This window comes from Puma concolor, chromosome A1 (genome assembly GCF_028749965.1).
Source record: "Puma concolor isolate L17-30 chromosome A1, mPumCon1.1.hap2, whole genome shotgun sequence".
In the NCBI taxonomy this organism is placed as follows: Eukaryota; Metazoa; Chordata; class Mammalia; order Carnivora; family Felidae; genus Puma; species Puma concolor.
In genome coordinates, this window is record NC_141667.1 from 11,284,819 (window position 1) to 11,306,937 (window position 22,119).

At 41.9% G+C, this 22,119-nt stretch overlaps 1 protein-coding gene across 1 annotated transcript in view; it reads right to left on the reverse strand.

Annotated features, from left to right (window-relative positions):
* Nucleotides 1–22,119, reverse strand: part of DNAH5 (dynein axonemal heavy chain 5) — a 244,685-nt gene that overhangs the window by 126,434 nt on the left and 96,132 nt on the right. The window contains exons 34-41 of the mRNA XM_086676209.1: nucleotides 21,386–21,610; nucleotides 19,836–20,008; nucleotides 12,446–12,624; nucleotides 11,661–11,848; nucleotides 11,134–11,328; nucleotides 8,220–8,354; nucleotides 7,269–7,376; nucleotides 5,194–5,347 (exon numbers count right to left, since the gene is read on the reverse strand). Of these exons, the coding sequence (XP_086532335.1) occupies nucleotides 5,194–5,347; nucleotides 7,269–7,376; nucleotides 8,220–8,354; nucleotides 11,134–11,328; nucleotides 11,661–11,848; nucleotides 12,446–12,624; nucleotides 19,836–20,008; nucleotides 21,386–21,610 (1,357 nt within the window). The remainder of the gene's footprint in view (nucleotides 1–5,193; nucleotides 5,348–7,268; nucleotides 7,377–8,219; nucleotides 8,355–11,133; nucleotides 11,329–11,660; nucleotides 11,849–12,445; nucleotides 12,625–19,835; nucleotides 20,009–21,385; nucleotides 21,611–22,119) is intronic.

Below are 22,119 nucleotides of genomic sequence, written 5' to 3' on the forward strand. Positions count from 1 at the left end.
CAGCAAACTCTTAAAGAGTATGACAGTATTAGGGTGTCTAGGTGGCTCAGTCAGTTAAGTGTCCAACTCTTGGTTTCAACTCAGGTCATGATCTCACGGTTTGTGGTTTCGAGCCCTGCGACGGGCTCTGTGCTGCAGACTGATTGAGATTCTCTGTTTCCCTTTCTCTCTGCCCCCTTCCCTGCTCACTCTCTCTCTCTTTCTCAAAATAAATAAATAAACATTTTTTAAAAGACTATGATAGTATCATAAGTAAAAATGACTTGATCTGCTGCCCATATAACTATCAAAAATGATTTCATTATGGGGGTGCCTGGGTGGCTGAGTGGGTTAAACGTCAGACTTCGGCTCAGGTCATGATCTCATGGTTCAAGCCTCACGTCGGGTTCTGTGCTGACAGCTCAGAGCCTGGAGTCTGCTTCGGATTCTGTGTCTCCCTCTATCTCTGCCCCTCCCTGGCTCATGTGTGTGCTCTCTCACTCTCTCTCAACAATAAATAAACATTAAAAAAATTTTTTTTAATTATTTCATTATGGTAGTACGTAGAATTGTATCATTTCAATTTTAAATACCATAACATTTTGATACAGAATTATTGAGTCACTATGTTATATGCCTGAAACCAATATAACATTGTATGTCAACTACACTTGCATAATATTTTTTTAATTTATGACCAAAAAAATGAAATACCAAAACATGTTTATAAGATGACAAGAAAAAAATGCTTTACTTTCAAAAGGTTAGTTAAACTAATTCCTCCTTTTATTATTATTTTTTAATGAAATCCATGTTAGTTAACATCGTATAATAATGATTTCAGGAATAGAATTTAGGGATTCATCACTTACATACAACACCCAGTGCTCATCCCAACAAGTGTCCTCCTTAATGCCCATCTCCCATCTAGCCCATCCCCCCACCCAACACCCCGCCAGCAACCCTCAGTTTGTACTCTATATTTAAGAGTCTCTTATGGTTTGTCTCCCTCTCTGTTTTTATCTTATTTTTGCTTCCCTTCCCTTATGTTAATCTGTTTTGTTTCTTATTGCCACATATGAGTGAAGTCATATATGTCTTTCTCTGACTGACTTATTTTGCCTAGCATAATACACTCGAGTTCCATCCACATTATCACAAGTGGCAAGATTTCATTCGTTTTCATCACCAAGTAAATATTCTATTGTGTATATATACCACGTCCTCTTTATCCATTTGTCAGTCAATGGACATTTCGGATCTTTCCATACTTTTGCTATTGTCAATAGTGCTGCTATAAACATTGGGGTGAATGTGCCCCTTCAAAACAGCACACCTGCATCCTTTGGATAAAGACCTAGTAGTGCAATTGCTGGGTCATAGGGTAGCTCTGTTTTTAATTTTTTGAGGAACCTCCATACTGTTTTCCATTCCCACCAGCAATGCAAAAGGGTTCCTCTTCTCTACATCCTCGCCAACATCTATTGTTGCCTGAGTTGTTCATTTTAGCCATTCTGACTGGTGTGAGGGTGTATCTTGTTGTGGTTTTGATTTGTATTTCCCTGATGAGTGATGTTGAGCATCTTTTCATGTGTCTGTTCGCCATCTGGATCTCTTCTTTGGAAAAGTGTCTATTCATGTCTTTTGTCCATTTTTTCACTGGATTACTTACTTTTTATGTGTTGAGTTTGATAAGTTCTTTATAACCCTTTATCTGATATGTCATTTGCAAATATCTTCTCCCATTCCATTGGTTGCCTTTTAGTTTTGCTGACTTAAACCGAATCCTCTTAATTCTCTTCCTAGGCATTTCTTGACTGTCCTGATCACTCCACCTTCATGGATTCTGCCCCTAGAGTAGGTACACTTTCTTGCTGCTGCCTCTTTATGGACTCCAGACCATCCCTCCTGTCCCGTGGCCCATTCTCCACATGGCCACAGGATGGTCTTCTACACACAGCGTTGATCATACCACTCCCCAGCCCAATGGCTTCCCATCACCTGCAAAATAAAATCTAAGTACTTAGCATAACTTACAAAGCTCTATTGCACTAATTTGAATGCCCCCTAAAAGGAAAGCCTCAAACAAGGATACGGGTATGGGGAGTTTGAAGTCAGGGGAAAGAGAGAATGAAACAGAAAATGAGAGAAATCCAAGAATGGGCTCATTTGGGAGGTGGCCACAGATGTAGTGTCCCTCTGATGGACATGAGGAGGTAGGACACTTGCCTTCAACCCAACTTCTGCCACTGTTTGAGGGTATGGCTGCCTCAGGGGCATTAATGCCCACTCTCTTCCAGGCTGAACCAGTTCCCTAGATTCTAGGAAAGTCATAATGCTGAAAAACTGGGAGACACCCCTGGCATTTGTGGGAGAAACTGACCAACAGCTGCACCTGTACCAGGACAGGGTCAAAGGGGTGTGGTGGTGGGCACCAGGAGCACGTACTATATATACCTTCTCACCTTCCCCACTCCCACCCCCACACACAGACTACCTTTTATCCACACCAGTGCACTTTCTGGGCATGCCATGCTCTCTGGAGTCTCTCCTATCTGCACAGGCTCTTTGTTCTGCTAAGAATGCCTTGCATCCATCTGCTACTCAACCCTCAATCTTCAGCTGAAGTGGCACCTGCTCTGTAAGCCTTCCTAGAATTCCTTAGAAAGGTTTCTGATCTCCTTTGCCTGCTCACAGCATAACTGTCCAAATCTTCTCATAGTGATTCCATGTTGACTAATAACTGTCTGGGTTATCCCGCTCCTTGAAGGCATGGCCTTTGGTTTTCACGCCTGCTTCCCCACTTCTGCTACAGAACCTAGCAGAACCTCACGTACAGAACATTAAAGATATTTGATAAATAAATACATGATGAATAAGGAAACAGATATACATGGGTCTAGTACAAGTTCAATGCAATTACCTTCTCAATCTTTGGGATTATTAGTGTTTTTGTCATTAGACAATGTTTTGCTTAAGATAACGAATGTTTGCCCTACGTATGAAAACCAAGAACAGGTTAATCGACAGCAAGTAGTCTAATGACTAATTCGTCTTTGCAAAGAACTTCTCCAAAACCAGCGATGCCATATGGATTACATAATTTAGACATATTATACATAATGTATCACTATTGTTTAATATTTAGTACTCATTTTGTTCAACTCACTTTACCAGGTGCATTTGTAGTTTATTGCTAACAGAAGGCAGCTACACAACAACAACAAAAGTATTATTAAGCATAATTTGAGAGAACACATCATTTTAAAGCTATATAAAAATCCCCAAACAGAGTCTCAACAGCACATGAAAACCGCACGGTAAGTCTTGCAGGTGTGTGCTCTCAGTTTTGGCAAAGGTAAGTGAGAGCTGAGAGCACAATTCTGTCTCAGTGTGAACACCCCGTGCTGGAGTCTTAACGTACAGAACTCACTTTGCCCCCTAGCTGAGGGCACCGAGACTAAACCCAACACGTGCAGGTCCCTAGAGCAAACACAGAGCAGTCTCCACCGCCACAACTCAGCATCAGTGCACTCGAGTTTCATGAGCAGACTGGAAACCCAGCCAGGCACCTTTTCCCCATGGGACCATGTGTGATGCAATCCAACGGCTGAAGTTCTGTGAAATTTTGGGACTCAAATCTGCCATGGCTCAGAGCTGCCTACACAGTACTTTTAGTATGGGAAACATCAATGTCCAATCAGAAAATACAGGGATAGTCACAAATGTGGCAATGCCCATAATCTTTGGATGACCTTGGGCTAGGTAGGGAATTAGATATAAGGCTAAGGGAGATCTGGGAATTAAAGGCATCTCTTGAACTTCACCAGAAAATATCTGATTCTTGGTGGGAAATTAGTTTACAATTAGGATGATTTGGGGAGTTGAAATTGAAATTATTTTTTTTAATTTACTTGAGAGGTAGCACATTGTATTAACTCATTGGGAAGTACCATGTTATAATGGGAAACGTCCGGGTTTTTCATTAGTGGGCCGTGACCTTACTGTCTTCACAACCTGTAGCATTTCTGAACTTGAAGCTCAACATTTTTGTACAAAATGGGGATGGTCAGAGCCACATCTCAAGATCATGGTGAAAATTAAATGACATAACATAAGTAAAACACATAACACAGTACATAAAGTCACTGTTTAAAATTTGTTTTCATGCAGCATTATTCATAGAAGCTAAGATACGGAAATGATGTAAATGCCCATTAATAAGAGAAAGAATTCAGGAAATGTGACATATATATATAATTCAACCACACGCAAGAAGGACATCCTGCCATTTGCAATGACATGACGACACGGATGAACCTCGAGAATGTCACGCTAAATGAAGTCAGTCACACAGGGAAAGATAAATCCTGTATGGTATCATTTACGTATGGAATCTAAAAAAAAATGAAACCCTGGAAAACAGATTGTAGAATGGTGGTTACCAGGGGTTAAGGTGTAGGGAAATGGAGAGATATCAGACAAAGAGTACAAACTTCCAGTTAAAAGATTCACAAGGATGACGGGGCGCCTGGGTGGTGCAGTCAGTTAAGCGTCCGACTTCAGCCAGGTCACGATCTCGCGGTCCGTGAGTTCGAGCCCCGCGTCAGGCTCTGGGCTGATGGCTCAGAGCCTGGAGCCTGTTTCCGATTCTGTGTCTCCCTCTCTCTCTGCCCCTCCCCCATTCATGCTCTGTCTCTCTCTGTCCCAAAAATAAATAAACGTTGAAAAAAAAAATTTTTTTTTTAAATAAAAAAAAATAAAAAAAATAAAAAAAAAAAGATTCACAAGGATGAGGATCTGACATACATTATAGCATAACGTACATATAGCATCATGATCATAGCTAATTACACTGTATCATATAATTGAACAAATTGCTAGATGAGTAGATCTTAAATGTTCTCACCACAAAAAAGAAATGGAAAGTAACTGTGTGACGAGATGGGGGTCAAAGCTAATGGTGGTAATCATTCTGCAACATACAATTGCTTCAAATCAATACACTGTACACATGAAACTTATACAATACTATGTGTCAGTTATATCTCAATAAAGCTGCAAAGAAGTTTTCCCCTCCAGTTCATTATTATAATACACTATCTCTAAAATGTGCCCAATAATCAGTAGAGCATGTCCCTCTTGGAGCATCCAAATGTGTCACAGTGATTTAAATGTGTTGCCCGGAGCAACATAGCTTGACCACCCCCTTACCTGTCATGGCTTTCATCAAGGTGTGGATACAAGTGGTCTTCCCCGCTCCACTGGGCCCCAGGGTCATCATTCCGTGTCGCACTCTCTGTGTCTCAAACAGCTGGATAACTTTCAGTTTCCAAGGAGGATGGTTAATTAAACCAGCTTCTTCAACCTGAAAACATAAACAAAGCCCCACATTGGGCCACATCGACAGCAATCTGGACCTTCCACTGCGCTCAAACTAAGCACAGACATTGAGGAGGGGGATAGAGGAAAGATAGTTACTATTTAACAGGCATGGAGTTTCAGTTTGGGGAGGTGAAAAAAGTGCTGAACATGGGTGGTGACGATGTTTTGCACAATAATGTGAAATGTACTTAACGCCACTTAACAGTATACTTAAAAATGATTAAAATGCTAAATTTTAGATTATATATTTTACCACAATGAACAATATATTGCTGGGGTGCCTGGCAGGCCCAGTCAGTGGAGCATGTGACTTTTTATCTCAGGGTTATAAGTTTGAGCCCCATGTGTGGCGTGGAGTTTACTTAAAATAAAAAATTTATATATATATGGCATATATATATATATATATATATATATATATATATATGCAAAGACCATAGGTTGAATATTCAAAATGTTATCCCAAGGCAACAAGAAACCTCTGCATTTGCCTTTGGGAATTGAATACATTTATATTAATACATCCTTGAATATATGTCTTAGGAGCAACTTAAGAATAAAGACTCATGTATCAAAATGTATTTTAAATGTTTAATTTAAAAGGTGATATTTAATAACTGGAAAAGTTGTTAGCACACCAAGTTGACTGAAATTCCATCTAAAACTCAAAGTGTCTATAAATCTACTGAGTTTTTATCTGTCAAACACACACATGAAAGTTATTCTGCCAAACACTAGTCTAAGTTCAATATTCATAATAACACTACAAGATTAGTACTGTCACTATCTTTCTTTTACAGAGAAGGAAACTGAGGCACAGAGAAGCCCAGCAATTTACCCAAGATTATTACTTGTAAAGTTACAGAGTGGGAATCCGATCCCAAGAAACTAAGCTCCATGGTCCATGCTCTTAACCATCATGCTACGCTTAACCCCACTATAAATGATGTTTTTATTTTTATTTAAATAATTGTTGGATAATAATCACATGTCATTTCATGCTATGTATATGCTCTTCAGATTTTTCATATGCTACAAATTACGCTCTTAGTCATCTTATACATTACTTTATACTAAGCTTTTTAGACAATTCAGCCATACGATGATACTTCATTTGCAAAATGAATTATCACTCTTACCTGATCAGATTAAGATTTTTGTATCTTGATTTTTAAAAGGAAAATATCCATTAAGTACTGCCGTATTTGATTTTTGTTAACAAATGTCTTAAACAAATTGAAATGTACTTTATAAATGTGAGCCAATCACTATTTCTATAAAATTTTTCTTCCCCCAAACTCTTCTTTGCAGGAAAGTAAACCGTGGCACAAGGTTTACATGACTCGTCTTCATTCCCAGGAAAACTAGAAAAACGTACAGCTGCACCAAGTCTCATAGGAAATCCAGACACCTAATGCCTCACACAACATGGCAGATCCCCAGAGCCTGAGGAAGAAATCACAGGTGATCCTAGGCCTGGGGGGAAAGAATGACAGTTGAGGAGCCACGGGAGGTCACTGCGAGTGACACCTCAGGGCGGGAGTCCAGAGGTCAAAGCCATGCGGAAGCACCAGGGCCACAGACAAAGCCCAGTCGAGGAAGGCTCGCCCGCCAGCTGAGCCCCACTCGCCCCGCTCGCTCGTCATACTTCATCTCAGAATCTGGTGCGGCACGGTTTCCACCCATAGGGGGCCCACTAACATGTGGCCAACCAGATGCGCTTGTGGGACAGCAGGGGACTGTCTGGCTGGAGAAGCTCAACAGCCTCCCCGAAAACAGTAGCCATCATCTTGGGTGTTGTTCTTGAAACCCACGGATCTGCAATACATCAGCTGCACCTGACACCCATGAAATTCGGATGAAAGAGACACGGACACAGCTGGATGTCCTGAGAGATACATTACCTGCCTACTAATCGCCATTGCCAGTTCAGGGTAACCTGCTTTGTCCAGAAGAATATTTGGGAAGAGATCTTCAATCAAACTCAAAAATAAGGGTTCATCTTCATCAATCTAACAGAGAAAAGAAAGAGAAACTGGACCAACTATTTTGGCACAATCATAACAACGCACAGATAAACTGAAAATGCTGAACATACCAAATTATTTTATGATAATAAGTAAAATGTCACCTTCATTGAAGTGGAAGAATATGTTCCTCATGTTTCCCATAAATTAAAAATTATTTTAGAAAAGAAAGGGGGAGGAAGAGGGAGGAAGAAGAGAAGAAAATGAAGGAAGGAGATGAAAGAAAAGAAAATAGTGCCCATATGACAACCTCTCCATAAAATAATAATCAGTTTGGGGAATTACCACATAACCTACGATTTCTAATTGAAATTTTAAAAATAATAATTGAAATAAGAGATAGTAACAAATTCATGAATTGGAATTTGCTCCACCCTTTTATCTTGAAAAAAAAATATACCATCTGTCACCCTGTACACAGATTCACTGACACTGAACAATTGATTTTCAGTCTCACCTACGAAATGAGAGAGTGTGAAATTACACACTTGTTAAATTTACATATCACTTCCTGCTGGGTTCTACAGACTTTAAAGAAGGTGAGATTTCAGCTCTAAAACCCAAAAGTATTTCAAGGTATTTGGAAACTTAACATGTGGATTTTTAAAAATCCATTTGAATTCTATCGAAATAGGCATATGTTACACTAGATATGAGTTACCACAAAAGCAACGTCTGGAAAAGTCTAAAGTTAGGCTCTCCAGCACTTTGGCTGATTATTAAGCATTTTAAATGAGTATTTTAAATAAATATTTATAAATCTCATTTGTGCTTAGTTAGCTGAACTGATATCTAAGTTGGTGGAACATTTCCATCTGTGAATCTTACTAGTTTAGAAAGATTCATGTCTCGCAGAACACGCATGACGATTGTTGATTCCGTATCTGTGGGGTTGGCTCTTTTTGCGGCTCCCAGCGTTCGCAGAACTGACAGAATGTTCCGCAGACCAAAATCATAATGTACCTGAAGAATGTGAGGTACAGTGGGCTTATTTCCAATATTAACTTGCGCATGAAAACGATACAAACTTGACAAAAGACCTCTTCACAATAACAAATAAATGCTAATTTTCCTTTAGAAAAAAATTGTAGTTAGTGAAGCAATAAATTTTTATCAGTATGTATTTTTAGAGCAAACTGAGAATATCCAAAAGAGTTCTCTCATGGACAATCACTAATTTAAGCCCTTAGATCAGAGCTAATAAATATATCTTGACAGGGAGAAAGGAATAAATTTCCTCTTAGAGTATACACGTCTCCCTGAGCCTCTTCTTAATCAGTCATCCATAGGAAAATGTCCTCATATCTCTAAAGCTAAAACTCTGAACCAGGAATGTGTGTATATATACATACACACACACACTGATAGGCAAAAAGACAGGTTTTTTTTTTTTTTTTTTTTTTTTTTTAATTTTTTTTTTCAACGTTTATTTATTTGGGACAGAGAGAGACAGAGCATGAACGGGGGAGGGGCAGAGAGCGAGGGAGACACAGAATCGGAAACAGGCTCCAGGCTCTGAGCCATCAGCCCAGAGCCCGACGCGGGGCTCGAACTCACGGAACGCGAGATCGTGACCTGGCTGAAGTCGGACGCTTAACCGACTGCGCCACCCAGGCGCCCCAAAAGACAGGTTTTAAGAAGGAAGAAAAGTAGTCCTATTCTAGGATTACCTAGAGCGGGGAAAAATAAGGACAAACCAGAAAGCCAAGCCCCAGCTTTGTTATTCCCTTGATATATACCTGTAAAAGCTCAAATCATAACAAATTTTATCACCTATAAAGTGAATAATTAAAAACTGATTATCTAACCACTATGGAAAACACTATGCCAGTTGCTCAAAAAATTGAAAATAGAACCACCATAGGATCCAGAAACCCCTCTTTTGAGTATATATCCAAATAATTGAAAGCAGGATCTCAAAGAGGCAGTTGCACACCCATAATGACAGCAACAGTATTCACAACAGCCAAGAGACAGAAGCAACCCAAATGCCCACCTTCAGATGAACAGGAAAATGAAAATGCGGCATCCTTTCTTCAGTCATAAAAAGGAAGCAAATCCTGCCATATCCTACACCACAGGTAAACCGAGAGGACATTATGCTAAGCAAAATAAGCCAGTCAAAAAAGACAAATGCTTACAATCCCATTTACATGAGGTATCTAAAGTAGGAAGATGTGGGGCGCAGAAATTTGTGGCATGATCCCCACCTCCTGGTGTCTGTGTCCCTGTATAATCTTTTCCCTTTGAGTATGGTAGGAGCTAGGCTTGTTTTAACCAATATAATACAGCAACGATGACTGGCCATATGTAATTTCTGTGTATGTGTTCATGTGGTCACATTACATAAGATGTGTGATGGTTAATTTTATGTGTCAGTTTGACTGGGTCACAAGATGCCCAGAGAGCTGATTAACGTTATTTGTGGGTGTGTCTCCAAAGAAGTTTCTGGAAGAGATTAGCATTTGAACTGGTGGACTGAGTAAAGAAGATGGCCCTCCCCCATGTAAGAGTGCACCATTCAAGTGCTGAGGACCCCAGCAGAACAAAAAGGTGGAAAGAATGGATGGATTTGCTCGCTCTGCCCTACTGCTAGGCTGGGATATCAACCACTGCTGTCCTCAATGCTCCTAGTTGTCTGGCCTTCAGACTTGGACTAGAATCTATACCATCAACCCTTCAAACTACACCATCAGCTGGTCTCCAGCTTACAGACAACAGATCATGGAACTTCTCTACCTCCATAACTGTGAGCCAATACCTTATAATAAATTTCCTTACAGGTATATACACATATATCCTATTGGTTCTGTTTCTCTACAGAATCCTAATACAAGACCATAGCACTCATCTTGCCAGAACCTTTTTCCCTTGCTGACTTTGAGAAGGCAAGTGGCCGTGTTGGGGGATCCCATGTGGCAAAGAATGGCACTCAGCCTGCAGGAACTGAGGTGGCCTTCTCCAGCTGACAGCCAGCAAAGAAACAGAATCCCTCAGTCTTTCAACCTCAAGTAACAGAATTCTGCCAACAACCTGAGTGAGCTTAGAAGTAAATCCTTCTCCAAACAGGGAGCCAAGACTTGACTGACGCCTTGTTACCCTCTAAGTAGAGGATCCAGCCAAGATGTACCAGGACTCCTGACCTACAGAAACCATGAAATAATAAATTGTGTATTGTTTTAAACCAGTAAGTTGGTGGAGCCGTTGTCACACAGCAACAGATAACTAACACAAAAGTAATACATGATTAATCTCATGCCTCTTAACTGCAAAGCTGCATGATGTCAGAACCTGCTACGCTAAACAGTACAGAAAACTTAGCAAAGAAGTTACCATAGATAAAATAGACAATTGGCAAAGCTTGGCCCAATATGTCGAAGATATTGGAAGTAAGAGGGGTAAATGATTGAGAGGCTCCTGAAAACCATGAGGACGCACAACACATATTATGATTAATGTACAGGTGGGATAAAGAGCAAGTATTAATATTTATAATTCTTTGGCTCTTAAATCAGTTCAGATAGTACTCATCTCATTTTTATGCTGTAAATATTAATTTACTTAAATGTATTTCAGGAAACTATGCATATAAAATTGATTTCATAACGATACAACTTTGTACTTTGTATCCGTAAGGTAATCTGTCAACAACCCCAGTCTACAATTTTTCGAAATGAGCAAATCTCACTGAATAGAAAAACTAAGTATGCATAAGTCCAGAGAGACTTTCAGAACATCACACCTGCTTAGAAAGCTGCTCCTCACACAGCTTGTAGAGAGTATAAAACTTCCTGGCCAAAACTACGTTGTCAATGAAGCCGCAACTAGCCAACTTCACCCTGATGATAATCTGTCGGTCGGGCACCATCATGGCCACGGAGCGGAAGTTAATCTTCAAGTTTTCAGGAAGCTCCTGCCGTCCAGCATAGCCAGGATTCTGTGCAGAAAATAAGACCCACAGATGAATGACACAGTCATGGGGCAACACACACACATTAGCACGGCACTAAAAGATTCATTAGGTCCACACAACAAATCTGGACTGACAACCGAAGAACTCATTTACATATCTCACTCTCCTTTTAGCTGGAGAGACTACATCACAAGTTATTAACATGAGCTTTGTTTAACACCAAAGGCCTTCACACAGCGGTTAAAATTACTGTCGCAATTTCCATTCATGAAAAATAAGTGACCTAAGACGAGGGAAATGCATGAAAGCTGTGAGATGAAGGCTGAAATTCAGCAGCTCTTCTTGTGGTTCCTTACCATGGTCAGGAAAAGTCCAAATTCAGGGTTCATAGTCACATTATCTCCATCGGTAAAAATAAAAGACTTTTTGCGCTCCTTTTTGCATGTCAGAATAATGGAAATTTGCTGGGCTGCCACTGACAGAACTGGTAAATCGATACGGTTAAATTCATCAAAACAACCCCAGGATCCAGACTGTGCTAATCCTTCGAAGGGAAATTAAATAGAAAATCCAATTAGTATATAATTTCGGAAAGCCAAGGAAAAGAGCATTTTGCAGCTGCCAAGACAAGCCAGAGATAAGTCTGTTCAAAAATAAACTTGAACAAATAGATTATGCATAAAGTGCCCCCGAAACAACTCACAATATGGCGCTCTGTCTGTAAACAGCCAACCTGCAGGGATAAAGGAACATTACAATGGCAAGTGATGTTGACATGTGACCCACACAAGAGTGGTTAAGATTTGGATTTTCCAAAAAGTTGTACAAAGTTGAAAAATGACACTGAAATACGGCCAGTTGTTGAAAAATAAATCTTTTTTTTAACGTTTATTTATTATTGAGATAGAGACACAAAGCATGAGCAGGGGAGGGGCAGAGCGAGGGGGAGACACAGCATCTGAAGCGGGTTCCAGGCTCTGAGCCGTCAGCACAGAGCCCAATGCGGGGCGCGAGATCATGACCTGAGCCGAAGTTGGATGCTTTACCGACTGAGCCACGCAGATGCCCCCCAAAATAAATCTTAACCAGATATTCTACCTTAGCTTTAAATTTCTCATCAAATAAAAAATATAACCCTCACCTTTAAAAATCCGTCCAAGTCCTCGGAAATCCATCTGGTCGGAACAATTGAAAACCACGACATACTTCCCGAGACATCGACCCATATCTTTCGTAGTTTCTGTTTTTCCTGTTCCTGCGGGTCCAGTGGGAGCTCCTCCCATGCTCATTCCCAGAGCTTGAGCCAACGTGATATAACACCTGGAGGAATAGAGACATCACTAGAACCATGCCCCCGGCACCTAGATGACACTTCTGGGACATCACAGTAAAATGAACTGCGCACAAGACTTAAAAATGGAAAATTTAAGCCACTGTCACTACATAGCATTTCCAAAACTGCACCCTAATATACACTTTCCTTATGGATATTTGTTAAGGAAAAAGGAGGGGCTGGCCTATGGTTAACTCAGTTTGAAAACTCTTAAAAAGTTTCAACAGGCTTTCTCATGACAACGTACAGCGTGAGATTCTCCAAATGTGAAAAAATAGTACACAGCATTTCCAAAACTTACTTGGCAATGTTTTTCACAGAAATCTACCAACATCTAGAGAATAGTGTTCTATGAAACAGATTGGGAACCATTAGATCAATTCCCTTCTGGGAATCTAAGAGTCAATAATTTGATGTACTTGGGTACAAATGATCACATGAGACAAATCACACATTGCTAAATAATCATATCTTCAATCTATTTCTGGGAGTGCCTACTGTACTTTGCACATACCTTCTATTATCTCTTATCACATGATATTAACAAATAAAAGACTCTGATGAGGAAATACAAGAGTGCCTGGGAAGGAAAAAACTACCCTGATAACTCACTGATGAATCACTCAATTCTCCAGCATCACCCAGTGCTGTCAAAGTGATGAATCTACAAAGTGATGAAGTTGAGGGCTTTCCTACAGCGAACTCTATAAAGCATTCATCTGGACTTGAAAAAAATTTCAAAGGAAATAAAGTGATAGTCCAATGTGAAAGGTGGGAATAAACAGCAAGCACACCAACCAGAGGTCCTCCAGAGTCTGTATTTCATTGGAAGTGGGTTCCTAAAAAGGCAAGTAAATGACTTAGCCGTGAATGTATATGGAGCCTGGAAATGGAGAGGACAATACAGGAGAACGCCCAAGCTCACTTTGATTTTGCCTTTTAATTCAAAGTTTTATTTCCCGCCTTGCACTTTCGTCATCCCTTGCAGAACAGTCTCTAAAAATAGTTAACACGTTGTGCTCCACCTACATTATCTCGCTTAAGCCCAGAGAATCCTGCAGGGAAGCTACTGTTGTTTTTCCCACCTTACAGATCAGGAGAAAGGCTCACAGAGATGGAATTACTTCTCTCGAGATCGTGGTAGCAGAGCCGAGATCCAATCCTACCTTTCTGGCGGCAAGCCCTCAGCTGCCCGGCTCGAGAACACGTCCACCCCACCAGGGTAAGAAATAAATCTCCGAGGGGCGCCTGGGTGGCGCAGTCGGTTGAGCGTCCGACTTCAGCCAGGTCGCGATCTCGCGGTCCGTGAGTTCGAGCCCCGCGTCGGGCTCTGGGCTGGTGGCTCAGAGCCTGGAACCTGTTTCCGATTCTGTGTCTCCCTCTCTCTCTCTGCCCCTCCCCCGTTCATGCTCTGTCTCTCTCTGTCCCAAAAATAAATAAACGTTGAAAAAAAAAATTAAAAAAAAAAAAAAGAAATAAATCTCCGAGAGCTCTGACCCCCAGCTACTCTGTCTTGCAAACCCTCTTTATAACTGGGACCATTTGGGTTTATATTTGAATTGAAGCAGTAGTAAGTTGTTAGGTTGCCTGAAAGAAGTCATCCTATTCGTGCGGAAAATGAGCAGGCAAGCCAGGCGCTTTATCCGTGGAAGTATTGGAAGTATTGGTTGCAAAATGCTGGGGAATTTCCCAATGCAATTATGGTACACACATCAAGAACATATTTTTGTTTCTCTTCTTGGGGGGTTTAGTTATAGACTCTGGTTATAGGACGTACTTAAGGAGAAACAGAAGGAAACATTGAGAGGCACCAGGGTGGCTCAGTCAGTTAAGCATCTGACTCTTGATTTCAGCTCAGATCATGATCTCATGGTCATGAGCTCGAGCCTTGCATAGGGCTCTGCACTGGGCATGGAGCCTACTTAAGATTCTCTCTTTTCTCCCCCTCTGCCCACCCCACTGGTACTCTCTCACTCTCATGCTCTCTCTCTCTCTCTCTCAAAAAAAAGGAAACATTGATAAAGAATGTGTTATTGATGATTGCGAATAACCATAGTCATAGCAACAATAATAATGAGTAACATTTACTGAATGCCAGGTCCTCATTACCTACATCTGTCACCGATGGTCCACACAGTGATTCCAAAAGGAGGGAATCAGAGAGTTTAGGTGTCTGGGCCAAGACGATGCAGCTATTAAGGGCAGAGTCCAGTGGTCAACACACAAGTATGATTCACAGAAGCTGTGAGAATACTTCAGAGAAAGGCACATGTTTTTCTGTTTAGACCCATGTACATTTCTTATCAAGCAGATGAGAAACTTCTATAAGCCTTTGATTCCTGCTGCCCTCTGCCTGAGTGACAGTGTAGTAAGAATGATTCCTGTCTTCTCTGCTTGTGCCCAGAGTGGAAGGAGGGAACGGCCATGAAAAAACACCACGAGCTTTCAGAGAAAGGCACTATATATTTTTAGTGAATTAGAATAACTATTTTATCATCTGGAACAATGGCAACTCCATCCATGTGTTGAGCTTCCCAGAGACTACAGCCACCAACGTTGTTGACTTTCCACGGGGCAGTCAGCAAAAGACTGATGAGATATCAATGCCTCTGCCCTTTGATTTTTGTAAGGATTAACTTTAGTGAGGAATTCTTCGGGAAAAGGGCAGGAATGCTTACAGTGGAATCTCAGTGACCGGCAAAAAAAAAAAAAAAAAAAAAAAACAGGTAACTCACTTTTCCCATAATCAAGAGAGTTAAAGAAAAATAAGCAAATGAACATTGAGGGGGACACAGGCTGAAACAAACCCTGGAATCACTTCCACTTCTATATTTAACAGACACCTGCTGTGTTTCTAAAGTTCTCAAGTTCTCTGGGGTGCGTGGGTGGCTTAGTCGGTTAAACATCCAACTTTAGCTCGTGTCATGATCTCACCATTTGTGAGTTCGAGCCCCATGTCAGGCTCTGTGCTAACAGCTCAGAGCCTGGAGCCTGCTTTGGATTCTGTGTGTGTGTGTGTGTGTGTGTGTGTGTGTGTGTGTGTGTGTCTCTGCCCCTCCCCTGCTCACATGGGTCCTCTCTCTCTCTCTCTCAAAAATAAACATTTAAAAAAAATTTAAAGTTCTCAAGCTTTTTTGATACAGAAAGATGTACAAGACAATGAATATAGTGAAAGAATTAAGATGCAGAGAAGTTTGTAGACTATATACCAATACCTATATGTAAAAATTAAAAAGAATTTTGACATACTAGCATTTGAAATTTCTAGAAGAGGAAATAAACTGTTAAGTGTTAAAAAAAAAAAAGAAGAAAAAAATTTACTCTCACACTTTCAACTTTATGTCCTTTTGTACTATTTAACTTTTTCATCACAAAGATGTGCCTCTGAAAATAAACATTTAATTCATTCATTCTGGAAATGCTTATTTAGCACCTATAATGTGACAGCACCCTTGTAGGGGCAGTAAACAAGTCACAGGAAGTCCATGCCAGCTCTTTAGCTGACATCTTAAAGGAAGGTAACAAGTTATTCCAAAATTGGAAACAGAAACAATAAAGTTGGTCAGGAGGGCTAGGGGGGGTGTGGGGGTCTCTGCTTCTTGTGGTGGGTCTGAAGTGCCCTCTGAGGTGACATTTGAACAGAGCCCTGAAGGTGAGGGAGCAAGCCATGCCAGTACTGAAGGGAAAAAGAGTTCCAGGTCAAGGGGACAGTAAGGGCAAGGGCCCTGAAGCAAGAGTGTGCCGTTCTAGAACAGCTAAGGAGCAAGTGGCTGGAGCTGAATGAGAAAGAAGAAACAGAAGAATAGCTGGGGCCACATCATGCCATGCCACATAAGGTCACTTTATTTTGGGTGAGATAGAAAGACAGTGCAGGGACTGAGGCAAAGAGATGACAGAATAGGACTTCCAGTGTCTGAATTGAGAATAGACCACAGCGGGGGGGCAAGGGGGGCAGGGCAATGGCAGGAGCAGGGAGACCAGTCAAAATACCGTTGCGAGAATCCACGCTAGAGATTATGGTGGTTTGGAGCAGCATGGTAACAGCAAATGGGTGAAAAGTGGTCACATCCCAGGTGAATTCTGGGAATGGTGCTGAGCAAACTTGATGACAGAGAGGGGGATAATAAAGCAAGAGAAAAAGGAAGGTATCAGAGATGCTCCAGGCATTTTAGCTTGAGCGACCCAAGGATGGAACCGCCATTTGCTAAGATGAGGAAGACTAAGGAGGGTGCGTCTGTGGGGGACGATCAAAGCTGTTAACTGTGAATTCCGGGCAAGCATCCAAGTGGACACGTTGGACAGGTACGTGGATAGATGTGTCTGGAGCTCAGGGGAGAAGCCCGGGCTGGGTGTAGACTGGGGAGTCCACATCTGGATGACACTCGCAGCCACAGGAGATCACCAGAGCAGCCAGCGTAGACGGACAAGACTCCCGGCACATTCTGGGCTTAAACTGGGAAGGTAAAGGGGAAGCAGAACAAGGGTACGAAGGGCCAACTGGAACAGTACAGAGCCAGGACAGTGTGGTGTCTTGGAAGCCGTGTGACGACAGTGGGTCACAAAGGACAGAGTGCTCAGCTGTGCACACCGGCGCTCCCTCACGGGTCAGGAAAGACAAGAACAAGAAATGACTAGCGCACGGAGCAACAGAAAACGTCTGCATGGTAGCTTCCAGAGAAGGCAGAGAGTATGAGGGGCAGCTACACCCCAAAGACATCCACGTCTGAATCCCCGGAACCTGTGAACAGGTTGCCTCGAGTGACTAACGGGACCTTGCAGCTATGATGTCAAAGGTCTTGCGATGATCCGGGATCACCTGTCGGGACAAATCTAATCTCACGAGTCCTTCAGAGGAGAGAAGGGAGGCAGAAGACCGGGTCAGACGTGGGACTGAAGACAGAGGAGAGTCGATGCCTGAAAGGGTCTCAACCCACCGCTGCCGGCTGTGAAGATGAACCAAGAAAAAGTACAGCCTCCCAAAGCAGGGAACGGCCTTCAGCCGACAGTCAGCAAGAAAACCCGGCCTCGCGTCCTCCACGGCCAAGAAACGAATTCTGCCAACAGCCTGCAAGCACGGGAAGGGGGTTCGCCCTTACAGGCTCCAGGAGGGAGTCAGCCACGCTGACGAGTGTCAGACCTCTGACACACAGACTGTAAAATCATTAATTTGGGTTAACCTTCTAAGTCTGTGGTGACCTGTCACGGGATCAGTAAGAAACTAACGCAGAGAGCCCAACCAGAGTGAATTCCACATAAAAGAGGTGAAAGACAAATGGGTGCTTCCAAGGAGTTGTGATGAGAGCACAGGCGTGGGAAGAAACGCCGAGGCGTCACAGGAGGATTTTCTTTCCGGTAGCAATTACAGCATATTTGCAAGTTGATGAGAAGGATCCAGCCGGAAGTGAAAACTGATGCTGTCCCAGAGAGGAAATCACTGGCGGTGGGGATGTTGGCTTTGGATGGCCGCACAGACCATCCATCCAGAGAACCGACTGCACAAGAGCAGGTGCCCTGGATAGCCGAGGCGTGAGTGGGGACCGAGGGCGCGGCCCCTCCTGTGACAGCATCTTCCCCACAGGACAGGAGAGGCAGTCTTCACTAGGGAGGGAGGGGGGTGCTGGGAGCCTAAGAAGACAGTAGGTGTGAAATCACTGCCTGAGCCATAGGCGTCTCAAGGAACTGGTCACGTTTTGTGATTATCTGCCTCTGTGCTTCAAAACAAAGAGAAACACTCCAAAAGGACATCCAAGAGCATCCAGTATAAGTCACCTCCAATCCAGGCATAAGAAGGAATCGAAAGACAATGAAGAGGAGGAGAGTGACAATAAAGTCTCTCTGTTGAAGGTCAGCATTTCATTTAGCATCCGGAATGAGCAGAGAGAACAATCAAGCAGCATGTGAGTAACATGCTTGTGTCAAACTTCTATGTTTTGTGTGACAATATTTTTTTTAATTTTAAAATATTTTTTAAACGTTTATTTATTTTTGAGACAGAGAGAGACAGAGCATGAACGGGGGAGGGTCAGAGAGAGAGGGAGACACAGAATCGGAAACAGGCTCCAGGCTCTGAGCTATCAGCACAGAGCCCGACGCGGGGCTCGAACTCACGGACCGCGAGATCATGACCTGAGCCGAAGTCGGCCGCTTAACCGACTGAGCCACCCAGGCGCCCCTTCTTTTTTTTTTTTTTTTAATATTTATTTATTTTTGAGAGAGAGAGAGAGAGAGAGAGAAAGAGAGATAGAGTGCAAGTGGGGGGAAGGGCACAGAGAATCGGAGACAGAATCTGAATCGGGCTCCAGGCTCCGAGCTGTCAGCACAGAGCCCGACACCAGTCTCGAATTTACAAACCATGAGATCATGACCTGGGCCAAAGTTGGACGCTTAACTGACTGAGCCACCCAGTGGCCCCTGGTGTGACAGTATTTGTCATCTAATAGCCCAGAAGTTCATTCCATGAAAATAAATGATATTCACCATCAGCTTCTACTGAGGCCAAATACTGCTTTTAACACTCAGCCATTTTGTCCAAAATAAGTAGGCAGCACATCCCTGAACAGAGCACATATGCAATTAGTTGATGCCACAAAGTTCAAAGTGGACTAAGTGAATTACAGAATGAGTTGCGGAACGACTCTTGGAGACAGACTGGCTCATCTTACAGATGAGGAAACTGAGTCTAGGGAAAGCGCAAGGCGCCTCTGGCTAACACAGTTGCTACGCAACAGGCAGAGGACAACAGAGAACTCCAGACGTCCTGGCCAATGTCCTCCCCATCACTTTTCACCTGTATTGATACTCAATTTCTTTCCTGCTAGGAAACCATCTTAATCATCTCTAATAACAGCAGGTGCCACCGTCCCCAGTGCAACCCTCAAGGCCAACTGTGATTTGCACCTATTGACACGGCAGTTAATTCCTTTTCTTGCCCCGCTGATGTCCCCTGAGGTCGTTTAAACTTAGCCTCCCTAAGACTGAAGGCAAAGGAAGCAAAGCGTTTCGGTCACAAAAACCCAAATCCCATGCAAAGACCCATGGGTAAAGCTAAAGATACCGTATTTCAAAGACTTTGGTATAAAAGAGCCTATAAACCCTAAAGAGACATGAGGCAGAAATCTCCTGAGTGACTCAGGAGGATAAAAATGTAGGGGAGTGGGTGGAGGGAAAGAGGTTGTGGGATCACAGAACCTTCCATCACCTGTCTGTGAGTGGAGTTATAACAAGCCTGTCAGTGCAGCCTAAAAATTCATTCTGGTATATGAAAGCCACATCCGTGATGTGGATCATCATCTTGTCGGAATCTTCGTTAAAATAAAATCTGCACTGTTTCAGCCACTCGAAGTCTGTAGGGCTCTTGATATGCATGTGGCACTGAAACGCAAAAGGGAGATGTTAGAGCTGAGATGAGAACCACCTATATTAAATATGCACATTAGCATTCACGTAGATCATAATGGGATGTAAGACAACCCAGCTGGTTTGGAGACATCAACTACAACACCATCCAACCCATTCATTGACTGATCGGCAAAAAGGACACTTGAGAAGATACAGGAATAGGAAAATTCAAGAGGAACCCCTAGTTGTGCCCACCAATGTAAACAGCATGACACATTTTAATAGATATTCACTTCTCAAATTGCACCCTTAAATGCCCCAAACCACAGCCCTAACCATAAAGTACAACCCATGAAAAATGTTTTGGCATACAAAGACAGAATCAAACAATCTCATTAGGAAAAAGGCATCTCTTGTGATTATGACAAAGTACAATGTTGGGGTTTTTTAATCCATTCGTTATCCTTCCTAGGATTTGCGGTGGGCCAAAATTTCTAACATCCAAATGGCAGGTTACTGACCAGTAACGCTTTTGTCTGAATTTTGTAACCAAAATGTTAAGCCATTTTCATTATTTTTCTTGGATAAATAATAAATCTAAAATTATCCTGGGCCCTTTATTTCTCAGAGAGGCAAACAGTGTGCTTCACTATTAAGAGAGATTAGACCACAAGAGCTTCAATAAGCTGTCCTTCTCTCCGTTACGTCACAACCGATCTTTTATAATCTTTTTCACATAACGGGGTGAGACACGATCCAGAAAGTTATTATGAAAATAAGGGCTTTTTGCCTCTTATCTAATGTTCTATTTTGTAGCAGAGGACAAATTTCATTTCTTTTCACATTTCCTATTTTCTGTAACTACTAAACTGCCTTTGCTACTCTGTTTTCTCTTGAAAGGCAAGAATCTGCATGACCTCTGGATGTCACCAGCCATATTAGGAAAGGCCATTTGCAATCAATGACATAAAATGTAGCGAAACTTGTTAAAGATGTGACTTATCCAAAAGCCTCCAAGGAAGCATGAACCAATTCTTCTAGCAGTGTTCCTTGTCATTTCCATAGCAAGAGACTGGTAATCTTTAATAACTAACAGGAACACAAGACCAATGAAAGCTTTTTTCAGGATGTTCCATGGCAGTTTAGCTTCCAAACTGGTCACGTAAAGAATCTAAAATAAAGTCTAATTGATCAATAACATCTTAACAAGAGATCATCAAAATATGACTGAAATTTTGGTTTAAAGACTGAAAAAAAAAATCTGACAAACAAGTTCTCATCAGGAAGATGACCCTTTGCCTGAATCTAACCTTTCCTTTGAATTCATTCAAACTAATCCCAGTGGATAAACACGGATAGTGCCCAGTGTTTGCTTTTCTATAGATGCCATAGTATTTATAAAGCATTTACCAGGTCATCAAAGATATCCCTTTGGTGCACATGGATAGTAATCAAAGTCTCATATTTAACTCGTTCCATGGAACTCAGATCCTTCGTCGTGATGCCTATCAATGTATTCAACAGCTCCAGAAAAGACTGATTGGTTTTCTGCATGATTTTTTTATCAAACTTGGCATTTCTGAGGGCTTCTTCTGAATCCCGTGTCCATATCATTTGAATTCCTAATAATCCAACCTTACGGAAACAAAAAAAGCCTTTATGAGTGTGTGTGACATATTAATATATTTAAATAGAAATTACAATATAGTGAATGATGGTGATTATTATGCAAATGTAAGGACATCCTTGATTATTTCAACTTGATTCATTGTTTGGAAACTGATGGAAACTCTATTCATAATGTTCCCTGGCAGTTACACATATACAGTCTCATGATGTGTTCACAATTTTTTCCTTGTAATTTTATTTATTTTTTTTTTATTTTTATTTTTTCAACGTTTATTTATTTTTGGGACAGAGAGAGACAGAGCATGAACGGGGGAGGGGCAGAGAGAGAGGGAGACACAGAATCGGAAACAGGCTCCAGGCTCTGAGCCATCAGCCCAGAGCCCGACGCGGGGCTCGAACTCACGGACCGCAAGATCGTGACCTGGCTGAAGTCGGACGCTTAACCGACTGCGCCACCCAGGCGCCCCTCCTTGTAATTTTAAATCATTTATTGTTTAAGTCATATTTCTCCCTAG